The sequence below is a fragment of the Acanthopagrus latus genome, chromosome 20 (genome assembly GCF_904848185.1).
Source record: "Acanthopagrus latus isolate v.2019 chromosome 20, fAcaLat1.1, whole genome shotgun sequence".
In the NCBI taxonomy this organism is placed as follows: Eukaryota; Metazoa; Chordata; class Actinopteri; order Spariformes; family Sparidae; genus Acanthopagrus; species Acanthopagrus latus.
The window spans coordinates 19,449,385-19,465,809 of NC_051058.1; the positions used below are offsets into that span (position 1 = coordinate 19,449,385).

General features: G+C 39.2%; 4 protein-coding genes across 5 annotated transcripts; 3 read left to right on the forward strand and 1 right to left on the reverse strand.

The window, feature by feature from the left end:
• Positions 1-766: 766 nt before the first annotated feature.
• chmp2a (charged multivesicular body protein 2A) lies at positions 767-3,916 on the forward strand. Its single transcript, XM_037081947.1, has 6 exons — positions 767-937; positions 1,976-2,143; positions 2,229-2,408; positions 2,499-2,629; positions 2,781-2,842; positions 2,946-3,916. Exons 2-6 carry the CDS (start codon positions 1,976-1,978, stop codon positions 3,065-3,067), a joined length of 663 nt encoding a protein of 220 aa, XP_036937842.1. The 5' UTR covers positions 767-937; the 3' UTR covers positions 3,068-3,916.
• A 442-nt stretch (positions 3,917-4,358) lies between these two features.
• Positions 4,359-10,138, reverse strand: msl1b (MSL complex subunit 1b). 2 transcript variants are annotated; one of them, XM_037081984.1, is made up of 9 exons: positions 9,989-10,138; positions 8,733-9,437; positions 8,441-8,640; positions 7,868-8,187; positions 7,659-7,723; positions 7,499-7,566; positions 6,723-6,847; positions 6,557-6,629; positions 4,359-6,115 (listed from the first exon to the last, which is right to left on the reverse strand). In XM_037081984.1, the coding sequence occupies exons 2-9, from the start codon at positions 9,351-9,353 to the stop codon at positions 6,025-6,027; spliced, it is 1,563 nt and encodes a 520-aa protein (XP_036937879.1). In that variant the 5' UTR covers positions 9,354-9,437; positions 9,989-10,138; the 3' UTR covers positions 4,359-6,024. The 2 variants fall into 2 exon arrangements, with proteins under 2 accessions (XP_036937879.1, XP_036937878.1); XM_037081983.1 differs by having other exon boundaries at positions 7,826-8,187.
• LOC119010108 (gastric inhibitory polypeptide) lies at positions 9,559-12,664 on the forward strand. The gene is made up of 7 exons (XM_037081985.1): positions 9,559-9,712; positions 10,648-11,017; positions 11,640-11,736; positions 11,897-11,980; positions 12,084-12,137; positions 12,272-12,406; positions 12,487-12,664. Exons 4-7 carry the CDS (start codon positions 11,904-11,906, stop codon positions 12,575-12,577), a joined length of 357 nt encoding a protein of 118 aa, XP_036937880.1. The 5' UTR covers positions 9,559-9,712; positions 10,648-11,017; positions 11,640-11,736; positions 11,897-11,903; the 3' UTR covers positions 12,578-12,664.
• An 877-nt stretch (positions 12,665-13,541) lies between these two features.
• snf8 (SNF8 subunit of ESCRT-II) lies at positions 13,542-16,422 on the forward strand. The gene is made up of 9 exons (XM_037080969.1): positions 13,542-13,701; positions 13,837-13,939; positions 14,036-14,086; positions 14,325-14,463; positions 14,553-14,657; positions 14,756-14,828; positions 14,981-15,122; positions 15,324-15,398; positions 15,949-16,422. Exons 2-9 carry the CDS (start codon positions 13,886-13,888, stop codon positions 16,084-16,086), a joined length of 777 nt encoding a protein of 258 aa, XP_036936864.1. The 5' UTR covers positions 13,542-13,701; positions 13,837-13,885; the 3' UTR covers positions 16,087-16,422.
• Positions 16,423-16,425: the final 3 nt, after the last annotated feature.

A 16,425-nucleotide genomic window follows, 5' to 3' on the forward strand; every position in this document is an offset into this window, starting at 1 on the left:
AGAGTGCTGATTATATTCTGATTTAGAATGAATACACAATATACAAATATATAGGCTAATATAATATATGCAAAATAAATATCAATAAGTATATAACATGTTTTGAAGAAACAGTTAACTAATTAAAAATAAAATAAATCTGCATAGTTCGGACAAAAAAGAAGGTGATTCATTTGTATTTTTATCAAATATATTTCCACATATCACACATTAGTGTATAAACACAAAAGTCAATAGCCAGCTCAAATTCAAATACTCAAATACTTTAGTTCCTCTCTGCCAAATATTATTCAAATGTAAGCATATCCAGTCTCAACAAACTAGAAATTATGACCATGTGTTAATTCCCTGAAAAATACTGAGAACTCTGTCTATACACTAGTCACAGTGTCTGTAGCTTGTTAGGACATAATGAGGACAAAAATAATAGTAGAACAAAATATTCTTTTTACCATAACAATAAAAAAATGACTTATTTAATGACTTTTGATATTCTATATTTTGCAGGGGAAAAAAAACTTTTATTTGCTTAAAATCGGAATTAGACCTACAGTATAATTTTGCTTGCAAGATTTTTACTTGTAGTGGAGTATTTTCATGTTGTGGTTTTAGCAGGTATATTCAATCAAAATATCTAAGTGCCAATCCCAACATTTTACCTAAATTTTTATTTTACGTTTTATTTTGAAAGGTATGACTTTGGCTTTTCCCACTTCGGCGGCGGAAATTTGACACTTGTGACGTCGTTGAAAATGCGACGTATATTTAGTTGTACGCGCTACGTCATTTCCCGGATGTAAAACTATCGCAACACGGAAGTGTCGGAAAGAAAACAAATAATCGTTCAAATTTGTGTCGAGTTGAAGTCGGAGAAGACGCCCTACAGCATCGTCTGCCTTCAGGATTATTGTCATCTTACGTCGAACCCGATAACACGGTGAGGAGAGGAGATTTATGGGTTTTGGCTCTCTGACAGCCCGGTGAAGTCATTTGGTGGTGGAGCTAACGTTAACGCTAGTCGTCATGGAAGATGTTGAGGGAAATTTGAGGGGACAGCCGAGCTAAAACACGGCTGAAAACAGACCTGAGTGTTTGTAACAGGCCGCTGGTCACATAACTAACTGCTGAGTAACGTTTTCCAGGAAGTGAGGAGGTCATGGCAGAACTAATATGGCTGAAACAGTGTTAGAAACTGACAAATTATGTGTTGTCACTGTTTATTTTTATTTTTAGTCTTAGGTTTCATTATTCTTCTGGGCAGAAAAGTACATAAAGTTCACACAACTATTTGGCAACTCCGTAGTCTTTCACTACACGTTACTATGGGTTGCCTTGGTGACAGGTGAAAAAGTGTAAATGTTAGTCTGCATTTTTATCATTTTGTCAGTTTTCATCCTCAATCTGTCTGTCACTTACTCTGTCGACTAACTTGATGAATCATGGTGTCAGGCCAAAGACCCAAAGATAATCATTTTACAATGATACCAAACAGAGTAAAGCAGTAAAATATCACGTCTAAGTGGCTGGGAACAGAGAGTATTTGGCATTTTTTAAATAGAAAAACACTTAAAAAGCAAATTCATTGTCAAAACTTTTCAATCAGTTAACAACTAATAGCTTCAGCGCTAATATTATTACCGGAACAGGTTATTCAAGTTTTAAATTTGATATTTCCCACTGCTAGAGCCTGATGTGCCAAGTCTTCAGATGTCCAAATCCCAAAAATATTCAATTTACAGTCATGTAAAACTGAGGGAAGCAGCAAATCTTCACATTTGGGAACCTGTAACCAGAGAATATTCAACATCTCGCATTACAATTTACTCCAAGTTAATTGCAGATTGATTTTCTGTCTGTTAACATTTTGACTAATCAACTTAGGCCACAAGTATTTGTTTTCCCCCAAAGTTTTGTTTTATGACCATGTCTGTTTTGCTTGATGTGTTGATTTTCTGCTTTTGGTGCTTTCAAACAGATGGATTTCTTGTTTGGGAGAAGGAAAACTCCGGAGGAGATGCTGAGGCAGAACCAGCGGGCGCTCAACAAAGCCATGAGGGAACTGGACAGAGAGCGAATGAAACTGGAGCAGCAGGAGAAGAAGATCATCGCTGACATAAAGAAAATGGCCAAACAGGGACAAATGGTAAGACAAAGGAAAAGAACTTGAAGATGAAAAAACAGGAATTGAAAAAGAAAGAGTCCCAACATATGCTCTTTAAATCTTTCAGGACGCCGTCAAGATCATGGCCAAAGATTTGGTTCGCACACGGCGCTACGTCAAGAAGTTCATCATGATGAAAGCCAACATTCAGGCTGTCAGTCTCAAGATACAGACGCTCAAATCAAACAACAGTATGGCGCAGGCTATGAAGGGCGTCACCAAGGCCATGGCCACCATGAACAGACAGGTCAGAAAATCAGCGAAACACACATATCAACAGAAATAAACAACAACGGCCTCCTGTGTTGACGATCTTCTATTTACTCTGTTTCCACAGCTGAAACTTCCTCAGATTCAGAAGATCATGATGGAGTTTGAAAAACAGAGTGAAATCATGGACATGAAGGAGGAGATGATGAACGACGCCATCGATGATGCCATGGGCGATGAGGATGACGAAGAGGAGAGGTAACAGCACAATGAGTAAAGATACCAATGGCACATGTTTCTGTTGAAGATTTCTTTCTGACTTCTTTGATCACCTTCCACAATCTGATAGAATTAACCCACTGAACTGTATATTTGGATGCATTTGTGACTGTCTCTGCTTCATGTCCAGCGACGCCATCGTGTCCCAAGTGCTTGACGAGCTGGGCCTCAATCTGTCCGACGAACTGTCAAGTAAGAAAATCCAACACAACGTCGCACAATTGTATAAATTCTACATACGCTCCTTTGATTCACATCAGTTATATCATTTAATGCCGTTGTGTGTTCCGTTAAGATCTTCCAACGACAGGAGGAAGCTTGTCGGCAGCTGCAGGAAAGAAGGCCGAGCCTCAGGCTGCGCTGGCTGACGCAGACGCTGATCTGGAGGAGCGGCTGAACAACCTCCGGAGAGATTAAAGAAAACAGTGACTGTCAGACAAGTGCACTGTGGCGGGCGTTGTTAGTACGGATACAAACATACTCGAATCTCTGTGTTTAGATTCTTTTGACGGTATAACTGGCAGAACACTAGCTGTTTGATTAAAAACAGTTGGTGTTATTCAGGTTTATGGCTTTCTCTTTGAGGTGTTTTCATTTTATGCGTGTCTTATGTATTTTATCAAAAAAAAACCTCCAGGATCATTATTCATTATAGGTCCTCTGTAAGTCTCATTTAAGACATTGCCAAATCATACAAATTCTTTAAAATTGTCTGTGTAAATACTAACTCCTGAACGCATGGTGTTTTCACAAGTTAAATTAACACTAAAAACATTTAAAAATACCCAAATGAAAGTTGTTAACCTGACTGAAGTGGACATTTTATAAAGGTGTCAGTCCTTTTTCTACATCAGGCTGGTTTGGCGTTATTTATATCCACATTATCATATAAGAAATATAGTTTCAGCCGTGATGTGCACTTTTTGATGAGTTGTGATTGTTTATTTGCGGGAATTGACGGTTGTCATGGTCAAGCTGAAGATGGTGTACAAAAAGTGTATGATCTCGACATCTTTCTCTTTAAATTCACTAACAGGAGAGGTTTGTTTTGCAAAAGTATATAAAGAGAAAGACAGAATGGTGTGTCAGCTGACACTTCACCAGTGTAAAGGCACTCCTGTGAACCTCCTGGTAAATGTTTGTGAGTGGTGTTTGAGATCAGCAGGATCTTCACCTAAATATTAAGGAGGAGTCAGGGGTGTTTAATTTTGAAAAACTGTCCTGTTTTGCTTTTTCTTTATTCAATAAACATTTTTTCAGATTTAATGAACTGTTTGTCTCATTAACCAAATTTTACGCATGACGTTCAGTTGCTGTGTCATGGAAAGTTTTTCTCAGCTGGTGGAAACTGTCGTATGACGTCTTCAGGAGGAGCTTCGTCGAGCTGATAGAAAATAACCTGATTATGTCATAGAGTAAAGTACAGTCTCCATTACACAATGTGGGTGTGGAGTCAGAAATGTGCATGCAGGGAATGTCGAGTGAGAGAAGTTGCATCATGGGAAATGTAGTGTCCAGTCTATCTTGATACATCAACAACCGAATGAATACTCAAAAGACTGACTTTGGAAGATAACTACTTGATTTGACTGAGTACATTTACCAACCTACTGTACTGAAGTATTTCCATTTTCAGATACTGGTATTGTGACAATCTTACTCTTAAATATCAGTATCTAACTTAAAAATCATAACAACCACAGCCAAATATCATAGACATGTTAATTTTTATTCCAAAAAAATTTAACTTTCAAAACTGTCAATTTGTCAACATACAATCATAGAACAATATTGAATGTACTCAACACTTCCAACATTAAATAATAAAAAAATAACAGCCATGTTTTATGTACATTTGTTTCTGAAAGCTATGTACAGAAAAAGAGAAATCAACTTTGTATTTCCAAAATCTGCCTCCACGTACGCCTGGCAGTTTGAAGTGTTGAAGCTGCGGAAAGCTGTTGCATCATATGTAAAACAGGTTGAGCAGACGCAGCGAGGAGGAAAAACACGGGCAGAAATCAAAAACTGCGATTGTAACTGAGATTAACTCAGAGAGGGAGAGATTAACTGGCAGCATGTTAAAGAGCGTACTGGTGAACAGCGCTATAACTACAGCTAGGAAGCTTATTATCCTCTAAAATGGTTCCCTTGAATGTCAGCACAAGAGACCAATGCATACACATAACTTGCCTAGTATTTACTGGATGTAAGCGTATTGTAAAGATTGGAAACACGAAAATTAAGATCATAACTGTACTTTGTTATTATCAGATTCGCCTTATGAGGCTGAACGCAGCCGAGCAGCCAAAGTCATGCTGTCAAGAACGATGTCTTGTAGTTTTTGTAGCCCAGTGAGCAGAGATTATTCTCCATTCTGGGATTAAGCCATGCTACCATCTTTTTAAAAAAAAAAAAAAAAAAAAACAGATAATCAGAGTCCATGCAACTCACATAAAAAAATAACTTGTAGAAACAAAACAAAACGGGGAACAAGTTTACCACCCGTCTAATCATCCGTGCCTTTGTTTTCATGAAGAACACAACAATCATTGGCTGCCTTTCGGAATTTTTTTTGTTACATTAGATTGGCTAGAAATGCTTTTTTTTTTTAAATATATGAAACCATGCTGAGTGTGTCTCAAAACTCCCTATATCACACTTAACATTGATAAAATCGTATTTGAAGTTGTGTGCGAACAATATAGGTAATACACAGCACGATACAGTCAGATTCTTGACATTTTTTTCCACGTAGGCAGGGACAACGAGCGTGGCAGAAATACCCAGAACAAAAATATCATAGCTGTATTGCTCATGACGTACAGCTCAAGCACTACTTTTCAGTCAAAATGGCGACCAATGTTCCCTTCACGTGACTCAAGATTAGAGTCCAATTTAGCCGGTTAGCTGACTATGCATAAAAAGTGACAGGAACGCCACTTCTGTGTGATAAAATCTATTTTGGATGGAACAGCTGCTACAAACTGTATTTCAAACATGTTACAGAAACATGCACATAACTGTTCATTCATTTTAGGATACAAACTGACATGTAACCTTCAACAGCTGTGAGCACTGGGGCTGTAATCTTGTGGCATCAGGCTTTTAATCTCCCTTTCAGAAGCGTGAATGAGACCAAAATATCAAGGACACTCAATGGAGCAGCGATCTCCCGTCCTTTTACAATATTCTGCAGGAGATCAGCTGGAGATCATGTCGAGACTAGAGAGTCATGAACTCCCCCACAGACTGAAAGCAACAGCAGTTATACATAGCGACTGGTGACTTGTCTTTTTTTCAGCCTAGACAAAACAAATGAAGCACTTTCTGATCTGGAGCGGCGTCTCTCAGCTGTGAATGCCACGCAGGATTTATTTCCGACAGGTCCGATGAGGTGTGTGTTTTTTGGGCACCTCAATGCGACATCGGCTTCGGTCATCAAGCCAAGGCAGCTCGAAGTTCCTGGAGAAAAGAATAAACATTTTCCTTTTGTTAAAACCTTTGTTTTTTTGGTTTGTTTTTTTTTACTTTTATGTGTTTAATATTCGTTGTTGTGTCTCATAGTTTATCTCTTTTAATTGATATTTTCATCTTGTGCATGTTCGTGTATTTTGTCAATATGCTGTCCTGGTTAAATTAAAAAAAAACAAATGACAACAGGATAATTCATTTTCAAAAATTAAAAGATTTGTGGTTTACATGAATGATTGCATCAGTCAAACAGCAGATTATGTTAACATATTATGCATTTCTCAAGGAATATATTTTAATTCAAGCATATTTCCAACCCTTGAAAACACAATACCTTTCCCAATCCTAGAGTTGTGTGAATCCTGTAAGATGAGGAATCAATACCTTAAACTTAACTAAAAATACAAAAATACAAATGTAGCTCGAACTTACTGTTGTGCCAGTTTGGGCAGCGGCCGGCCGAATGCAACCACAGGTAAGAAGGGAGTGATCACTATAGTCTCAACTGAAAAATACAAAAGAATCAAGTTAACATCTCTTTAAAAATAAAAAATCCCATTAATGTTGCTATTTCACTGCAGTTTGATTCAAGTTGTACCATCTTCGGTGTCAGGATAGAAGGACGACAGCTCTGGCTCAGTCTCCGGGACGACTTTCTTCCTGTTCATGCGCTGCTGCAAACGCTGAAACATGCGCTGCTCTCTGATTCGCTGGATGTCCCATCTGAAAACACACAAGATGAATAAGAAGAGTGTAACAGAGATGGAACCTCAGACGTTTGCTGAAAGACAGTCAATCATTTCACCGAAGGCCAGGAACTTCACTGCTCCACTTCCTGTATTCACACAAGTATATCTGATCTGATGCAAATATTCAAACTAATTATCCCTGTTTTATAGTTTTCAAATATTATAAACATTTAAAGTTCATCCTTAAAGCTGAACCTTGTATGTAGAGTATGGGAACTTGGAACATACACTATTTGATTGTTATAAAGATTAATATAAAATGCAAGTCTATAACATGTAAACGAGGTACAGCTTTTAACTTTTTTTTCTCTTTTGAACAGGCCTTTAAAACAATGTGTCAATATGCTGTTGAAAAGATGAAAGAAGAAAAGAAAGGAAGAAGAAGAAGATCTGGTAAAGACATACTGACACCGTAGAAAATTTGTTTCTGGACCATTTTAAATATTCAGAATAGACATTATCAATATTTGGCAACAATGTTACATAGCAGTACGTTTTATGGACTGCATTTTTCACATTAATTTAACAAAGTATTCAATATCAGTCAGGCTTTAGTCAAAACTCAGAAACAAGGAGATTATTTATTCAAATGTCTAATAAAAACAACTGAAGTCAGTGATGGTACCTTTTCCTCCTCTTCTCATCCAACTCCAACTTCGAGTGGCGTTTCAAGAACACATTGTCATCCAGCGGCTGGATGGTAAGACAAATTCACACGTTATTCATGAATTAGATGCAAGATTAATTTCCATACTTTAGTATTAAGGATCCAAGATGGGCCTCACCTCAGCAGGGTTACAGGAAGGTTCCTCATTCAGGGGCTCTATGTGATTTTCCCTCCACGATGGAACTAAATGGGGAGGAAGAGGCAGAGGTTGTTATTCAGAGTTAGTGTGTTCAGTATATTTTTGATGGATATAGTGATTAAAGATGGGATATAGGTTAGGCTTACAAACAATCAGCATATCATGTACTACATGAGGAGTCCACTCACTGGCCACCTCTTCCTCCTTTTTAGGGGACGTCTCCCGTAGAGGGGAAAGAGGAGGTTGGTTCCAGCAACAGAGGTACATCTCAGTAGTAGACATGAAGGGAAGATCTTCAATCTGACAGCTCAGCTCAGGCTCCTCTTTGCATGGGAGCATAATGTCCCTTTCTGCCCCTGACCTCAGAGGAACGGTCTTCTCTGGGGTTTCCTTACTGCGCAGCTCTCGTTGATTGGGAGAGCCAGGCTGAATCTCAGGTTTCTGGGGGCTAAGCTTGGCACTTTTGCCCCGTGATTTCTGGACTTTTGGATCTCCAAAGCAAGTTTTCCTGCGTGGGAAAAGAAAAGCATTAAGAACTGAAGTCACTTCAATGTGGCAAGAAATTTGAGTAATGACTTCCACCTCTTTTGGACTTTGCACAAACAAAATGTGACCAGAATAAACTAGATTAGCATTTGAGTATTATTTTATCTTAAAAGGCAGATTTCTCTTTTCCTGCATGAAGTTCATTACCGTGGCTTGATTCAATACCACAAGGCACAAAACCACAATCCATTTCTGTCAGGCATTATTCATTTTACCTCTTTTGACCTTTGCCACCCCGACTAAAGGGGAGTGGAGTGGCTTGGTTGGGCTGTGGATTCTCCTCTACATCCAGATCCCACATGTCCTCCTTGTCAGGGGTCCATGGCTCCAGGGGCTGGAAAAGGCGTTTGTCACGCGGCGGGTCCTTCCTGGTGAGCTGCAGGCGACGCTCCATGCGCTCAATGCGCGCAAGCAGCTGCGAAGGAAGCAGATCAACATAAGAACTTTGAAAATCAACACATTATATAAGACGCCAAAACTTGCAGCAGAAAAAAAACTTTGACATACAGTCTCCTTGTCTGCTTTGAGCTCATCTATCTCCTTGTCCTTGGACTGCAGCTGTTGTTGCTGTTGTTCAATGAGGTCCAGTTGGAGGAGGAGAATCTGCCGGAGGCAGTTGGCCTGTGTGTGGGGATTAGCAGGGGTCTTCCTGATGTTTCTCCACTTGCCCTCAGAGGAGAGTTCAATGGATGCGGTGCCAAGGACTCCAGGGACGACCCCCTTCACACTGTCATCAGCACCGCCATCCTTGGGGTTATTGTTCACAGTCATCAGAGGGTTATCCATGGTGTCAGCAGAGAGGGGTTTACCTTTCACTGGGGTTCCCTCACCCCCCATTTGTCTGACAGGGGACAATATCCCCACCGTTTTATTGTCACCTTGAACTAGTTCTGAAACCGTGGCAGCGAGGGAAACTTTGCTTGTCATGTAATTCTGGTCTAAGTCTCTTGATTTGCTCGGGATCTCGCCCCCCTGCACGTTTTTAACATCTATAACAAAGTCGCAGGACTCCCTCTTGAGGCTCAAAGGGCTCACGGTGGTGGCCCCGAAACGCGTTTTGTCAAAGTCGATGTCGTCAGCGTCCTGCTTGAACCCTGTATTCGGAAACAGTGTGGCTCTCAGAGTCATGGCGAACACGACGACTTTTCATCCTGCAACGCCTCGGCGATGCAATTCACAGCTACCTCCCATGAGAACTTAGCAGCTGCGGTCCTAAAACACAGAAAATAAGGACATAGGCAGTGTTATTCATGTTTGTTAAGCCGGTAACACTCTGTCTGTGAACTGGTATTAAAAGCTATGGACCCCCTACTTATCCTCGGACATACTAAAGAAAACTGTAACAGTCTGTGTGTGGCTGAACCCCGGCATCCTTTTCCTAAAATCGTCCGCCGGTTTTTGAAATTCAAGCTAAGCTACATTAGCACCGCAGTACAAACACACAGTCGCATATTTGAAGACAAACTCGCAACGTAGGGAAGATTAAAGTGAGTGTTACGTCAGGGCAGACATTTCAGTGTGAGGGCTTCAAACAAGGACTCGGGAGTGGCTGTGTAGGACACTGGCAGCAGCCATCTCCTCCATTTTGGTTCTCGCGAAATCATGAAAAACAATAACAGCTAGCTAGCTGGCTAACGTTAGCCGGCTAGTTTAACCAATAAAATGCGCTTTCAGAGCGACGCCGTTGTAACGGCTACGTCGAAACACTCTTACCTAGGACATACATGTTATTCATAGTTTGCATTTAAGTATTTAACGCTTACCTCGGCTATAATTCATGTCCACCTGCAACTGCCTTCATGTTCCCTCCTCAAGACTTGTTTTAAAGCGCCGAGTACTGCGCATGCGTAATTTGCTGGATGGCCATTTCTTGTGTTTTGAAGGTTTCGATCAGAAGGGCGCCAGCAGGGGGCGACACAGATCTACACTGTATATATAACCCTGTGCTGTATATAAAGACATGCTTTATATACTAGTCTATATATTCATATTTATAAAGATGTGTACAAAAAATGCGTCATATTCTATTTTATTTGATTGCTAATCCATACACATGCATATATGCACCCATATGCCTATGTACTTTTGAGTAGTGTATATGTATATATGTATATTTATATACTTTTATGTTGCATACAACACATTATTCTGTAATTATCTAATTACAGAGTGTTAGAATGGAATTAAGTTGCAGTTAGGAGGTACTAGTAAACAACTCTTTGATTTAACACAAGATTTTGAGATTTTAAAAAAAAGATAATCCTTTATCAGTCCCACAACTTTTCATTTTCTTTGAAACAGCAGCAAGGTGGATAGCAAAAAATATCAGGAAGAGAGATATTTGATGTAAAACAACATAGAACATGTTGTCATCGATACGCAGCGATGTATACAGCACTCTAAATGATGCTATTTTGATCAGTCAGTCCAGTTTTAGTTTCCTGGGAATCACCATCAACGAGAACCTATCATGGCCATCATACATCACCACCCTGGTAGGAAAAGATAGCAAAGAAAAGGCTTTACTTCCTAAGGAAATCTAAGAAAGAGACAGATTCTTGTCAACCTTTACAGGGGAGCAACAGAAAGCATCCTGTGTGGAAACATCAAACTGGACAGGAAGGTTCCACAGCAGATTTAAACCACCCAGAACATCACCGGTATCCATCTACAAAGCATCAGTGACACTGTTTAAGTGAGATGTCTGCACAGAGCTCAGAGAATACTAAAAGACGACACCCATCTCAGCCACAGTCTGTTCACCCTGCTGCCACCTGACAAAAGATACAGAGGTATCTGCTACCGTACCACCAGACTACGTTACAGCTTCATTCTCCAGACTGTGAGACTCCTGAACTCATCACCAACTCTCAATTTTATAAAATAGGACTCAAGCCTGTAGTGTCATTTAATAAACCCTTGTGTTATATATAAAACAATTACAAATGCACCTTGTAAGCTTGTGAATTACACCTATGTACACACCAAATTATAGCTTAAAAATCACCGGAAATCAGGTGTCATTTGGACGCTAAAGACTGAAGTTTTCTGCAGGAAAAACTCTTAACCTAAGATAACCTTCAGTCAAACTTCCTGATTCTGAACACTTCAGCCTACACGTTATATCTTCATCTCCTCGTGTTATCAACAAACCATTACTTTTTCATATGCTGCCACAAAGTGCCACTTTTCCATTAGTTTAATGGACCACAAATCTTTTCCCCCAGGCTTATTAACTCAACACCAACTCTTTTAGGAAAGTCAAATCAATCCATCCTCCGCATTTATTACAGTGCTGCTTATCAGTAGTCACCTGTGTGTGTGCGTGAGTGTTTTTCATGAATGCTTTAATGAGCTGGGACTAAAACGTTTTTCCTGATCACTTTCCTGCCATGAAACATAATATCGTCTCAGAGAAAATTGCATAGAAGCCCATTTTCTGAAGGGAACCCCTGCAGGATAAGCAGCTGAAGTGTTTATCACCACCTCTTAAATATACCCACAAATAAAGGTAAGGAAATCTACTTAAAAAGGAATTTCATGTGGTTGTTCACACACAGATTATATGTTTACTCTTCCTCTTGGTATGCTGCTTTATTTGATTTGGAAAGTACAGACATTACTCTTAATCAGCCTTCATGTAATTAAAACATTTCTGATTTATGCTTCAGGTTCATCATGAAGATGCTGTCTGAACTCTTGGTCATCTGCCTGCTTGGAGTGCTGCATGCAAACGCTCTGCCTGAAGAGATGAGGTCAGTCTCAAAAAAAGGCTAGATCATGCCCTAAATGTGTCTCTCCAAACACATGAAGTGAAGGATTAATGAATTTTAAGATTATGCCTTTACTGATCCCCAGAAGAGAAAATCCAGTAGCACAAGGACAGAAACATGCACAGATAAAACGTGGAAAGTAAGAAAATAAATTATGTAAATAATATATATATAATATATATATATAAGTAATCTAAATTAAAATCAATCAAATTAAATCATTTACAGCAGCTCTTCTCATGTGATTTTACATGTGTGTTTGTCAATCATCAGTGAAGACGTGCAGCGTGTTGTGAGGCGATACGTTGAGTCAACCATCGCCAGTGAAATCAGCCAAATCATGGATTTAATACAGCAGAGAAACTTTGTCAACTACTTGCTCAGCCAGAGGGTGGGTGAAAAACGCAAGTAAGTCTCTGCTTGCTTCAAAATATTCCAAAGCAAAAGCAAGAATAACTGATTTATATCAGTAACTACCGCCCTCACAGGTCTGCCACTGGAGGGGAACATCCAAAACGACGTCTGTACAGCAACCTGCTGACACTCAGTCTGCAGGAGAAGCAGAAGAGACACGTTTAGCTGTTTTCACTCATTCAGATTGTATTAACATAACTGTATTTAATTAGCATGTCTCACATACTGCTCCTAGACAGATTAACAGGCTGTTTTGTGTTGATTGATCCTATTTTTAGTATTACTATGTTTTCATTTACTGATGAAAATAACCTAATTTAGCTTATCATTGCTGAGTACACTTTTCGCTTGTGATATTTCCTTTGTGATATTGTGTTCTCATTTAAAAACCAAATCATCCTCTGTTCATTAACTTTAATTCAAATAAAGTGTTATAGCTGATTAGGATCCCTGTGTGTTCCTCTTCTTCCCATCACTTTTAAACAGTGAAATACTGACAGCTGGACTAAAATAACTAAGCAAGTAAGCTTAAAGCATAAACTGAGCACAGACAAGTCAGTCAAGTCAATATGTCTCCAACAAGTCATTTATTTTTTTTTGTCAAGTCAGGGTGCCAGTCCAGCAGTCCATGTCACAATGACCTGAGTCCAGATCACTGCTGGGATTGTATTTTAACTTTTACTTGCATAATTTCTTAATTTTGTGTTTGATTTCGGTGCTGTTGAATCTTTATAGATACTGTGTGTGGTTGCTTATTTGATTTTTCCAGTTATATGGTGTAAGCATATATCTGTATATTTGTGTTTAAGTGAGAAAGCAAGTATGACATCACCTCAACAAAAAAACCAAGACACGTTTCTCTGTTGCTGCTATTTTGATGTAAACTGATTATTTTATCTGTATTTTATCACCTTATACAGACTTCTAAAATGTCATATTTTCCTTTTCATATGTCTTTGGACTCTTGACCTCTATTAGATATATATATACTGTTGTTATTGTTGTATTTCCTAGCTTGAATTTCTACATTTTCTTGGCTTTACCTATATTAAAAATCACTGTCCTGCTATATTCGCCGAGACGCCAGGGGGCGGTGTGAGCACAGTTGCTGACGTCACCGACCAGGAAGTATTTGACTTCCTTGTAATCAAAATGGAAACACTTGTACCAAAGTAGCTCTATATATCATATTAATTAACCAGTGTTTCTTAAAAAATTGTATTTTTCAGCAACTCTAGAGTTTTCTTTATTAGCGGACTGCTGATGTGAAAGCTAACGTTAATTAAAAAGTGCGTAATAAGAGGAGACTTGTGAGAACTGGTCACAAAAATAAGAATATCATCGTAGCTAGCGTTAGTTTACTTAGTTAGCTTAGTTCTCAGCTGTGATTATAACCTGTATATTAACTTACCTGCGGTTTTCAGACTCGTAGTTTAGATTGTCTGTGTAAATTTTGGAGCAGAAGTCAGCAAAATGCACCGGAGAGGTGTCGGTGCGGGAGCTATTGCCAAAAAGAAGCTGGCAGAGGTAGGATAATAAACAGTACAGCTGTTAGTGAACATTAACATTCAGTGAATGAAGCACTTTCATGACACATCTGTGATTTTATTTCTATCTATTTAGGCCAAATACAAGGAGAGAGGAAATGTTCTCGCAGAGGACCAAATCGTCCAAGTGAGTTATTGTGTCAGAATGTCCTTTTTGTTTTGTTTTTATCAGATAAAAGGCACTAAAATACCGTGATGATTACAAATACAAGTACATACAAAAATAAACTTGATAGTATATGAATGAATTGAATGTATAGCTGTCATATATGTAGATTATTTTGTCAGCAGACTTGCTGTTGATTTTCCCCTGTTTTGCATTGGTGATGAAATATCTTACTCCACTTTTTCTGTTTTTCTGCCAGATGTCCAAGCAGTTGGAGACATTCAAGTCCAACCTGGAGGAATTTGCCAGTAAACATAAACAGGAAATCAGAAAGAGCTCACAGTTCAGGGTTCAGTTTCAGGAAATGTGTGCCACCATTGGAGTTGACCCACTTGCCTGTGAGAAACATTTGGAATAGAATCTGTAGAAATACTTTGAACTAAAGTTGAATATTTCTTTTTAATCTGTCTTTCTCTGTTCTGTATAGCTGGCAAAGGTTTTTGGTCTGAGATGCTTGGTGTAGGTGACTTCTATTATGAGCTCGGTGTGCAGATTATTGAAGTGTGTCTGGCCCTGAAACACAGAAATGGAGGTTTGTAATTTGTCTGTAAACAGAAATATCTTCATGGTAATAAAACCATGATTAATGATTTTACTGGCCTTAAAATGTCTGCATGTATTTTCTTTCAGGGCTCATTACTCTGGATGAACTCCATCAGAGAGTACTGAAGGGACGAGGAAAATATGCTCAGGATGTGAGCCAGTGAGTGTCACAAATCAATATTCAATCTATCAGAGAAAATGTGGTCACAATTTCTGTTTTCTGATAACGTCCTTTACATCTATACATTATGTTTGAATCATTAATTGGTCAAGTTGTCTGATTATTAAAATCTTTAAATATGTTCTTCACAGAGATGACTTGGTGAGAGCTATAAAGAAGCTGAAGGTGATGGGCAACGGCTTTGGGATGATTCCTGTTGGTGGTTCTTACTTGGTGCAGTCGGTCCCAGCGGAGCTCAACATGGATCACACTGTCGTTCTACAGCTGGCTGAGGTAAGACACAGATCCAGGGTTCATTTTAGCAAACGATGTCCACAATGTTCCTGCCATGTTTAAGTAAAACAATCACAAGAGACATGTGGGGTGTTTGACACAAAAACCATTTAATTAATCAGTCCTACACATTAGATCTTTAACAGTTTGATAAAGCCAGTTATTTCAAAAAGAGAAATCATGTTCTTTGTTCTTTTGTAGAAAAAGGGCTACGTGACAGTGAGTGAGATCAAGGACAGCCTGAAATGGGAGAAGGAGCGGGCTTGTCATGTCCTGGTAAGTGCATATCAGCTCATTTCAGGGTACTAAAAACAGTTTGACTGTTGATGCATCCTCTCGAATGCAGGTCTTAAGAAACAAGTGATAAGATATCAAAAAGCTGTACATTTAAATTGAGCTTTAAATCTGTTCTCTAGCCTGTGGTAAGAAGTAAAAATAAGTGTTTTTGTTTCTGATTGTGGGCAATATTGAGACTTGACACACCTATAAAGTTAAACTAACAGTATTGTGACTGTGGCTGATCAATCCTGTTGCTACTACCAGCTACACATTGTCTCATAACGGACCTGTGTCACTTTCAGAAACTTTAAAAAAACTTAAATAACTTCAATCAGCTATTTATTTTTAATTGGTTAATCCATCGATCCATTTTCTAACACTTTAAAAGTCAATCGATTAAAAAAGTATTTGGCCTTGAAAGTAATTAATAATCTTGAGTCTGATACCTGTGGACACTCTGTAAACTGCATTCTGAGACTTGAATACAAGTTGGCGAACGCTGCAGCTGGAAAGTGCATCACCCTCGACCTCCATCTCATGTTTCCAGGATCACCTGCTGAAGGAGGGCCTGGCCTGGTTGGACTCTCAGGCAGCTGGAGAATCACAGTACTGGCTGCCCGCGCTCTTCTCTGAGCTGACCTCCCGTGATGTCACACCGGAGGAGGCCAATCAGATGACACCTTGAGAAATGATGACGGCTCAAAAGACTTGTTGGTAAACAGAATGTGCCTGAGGGCTCATGTGATGGAGTTGGCTGGTTCGCTGATGTTTGTGTGTGTCGGGGGGGGGGAACTCCCTCTGAGATATTTTGGACACACAGAGGGGAAACTTTCCTCATCTGCTCGTCAGCAACATCTATGCAACGACAAGTTTGATTTCCTCTACGCTGTTTGATATTCAGTGTGAGGTCTTCTGTCTTCTTGCTGGTGTTTGGTTTCTGGGTGGTGATGGTTTATTCTCAATGTACAGAAAATGTAATTGTTGAATTTTTCCATGTATAAACAATAACTTTTGAACAACAGAC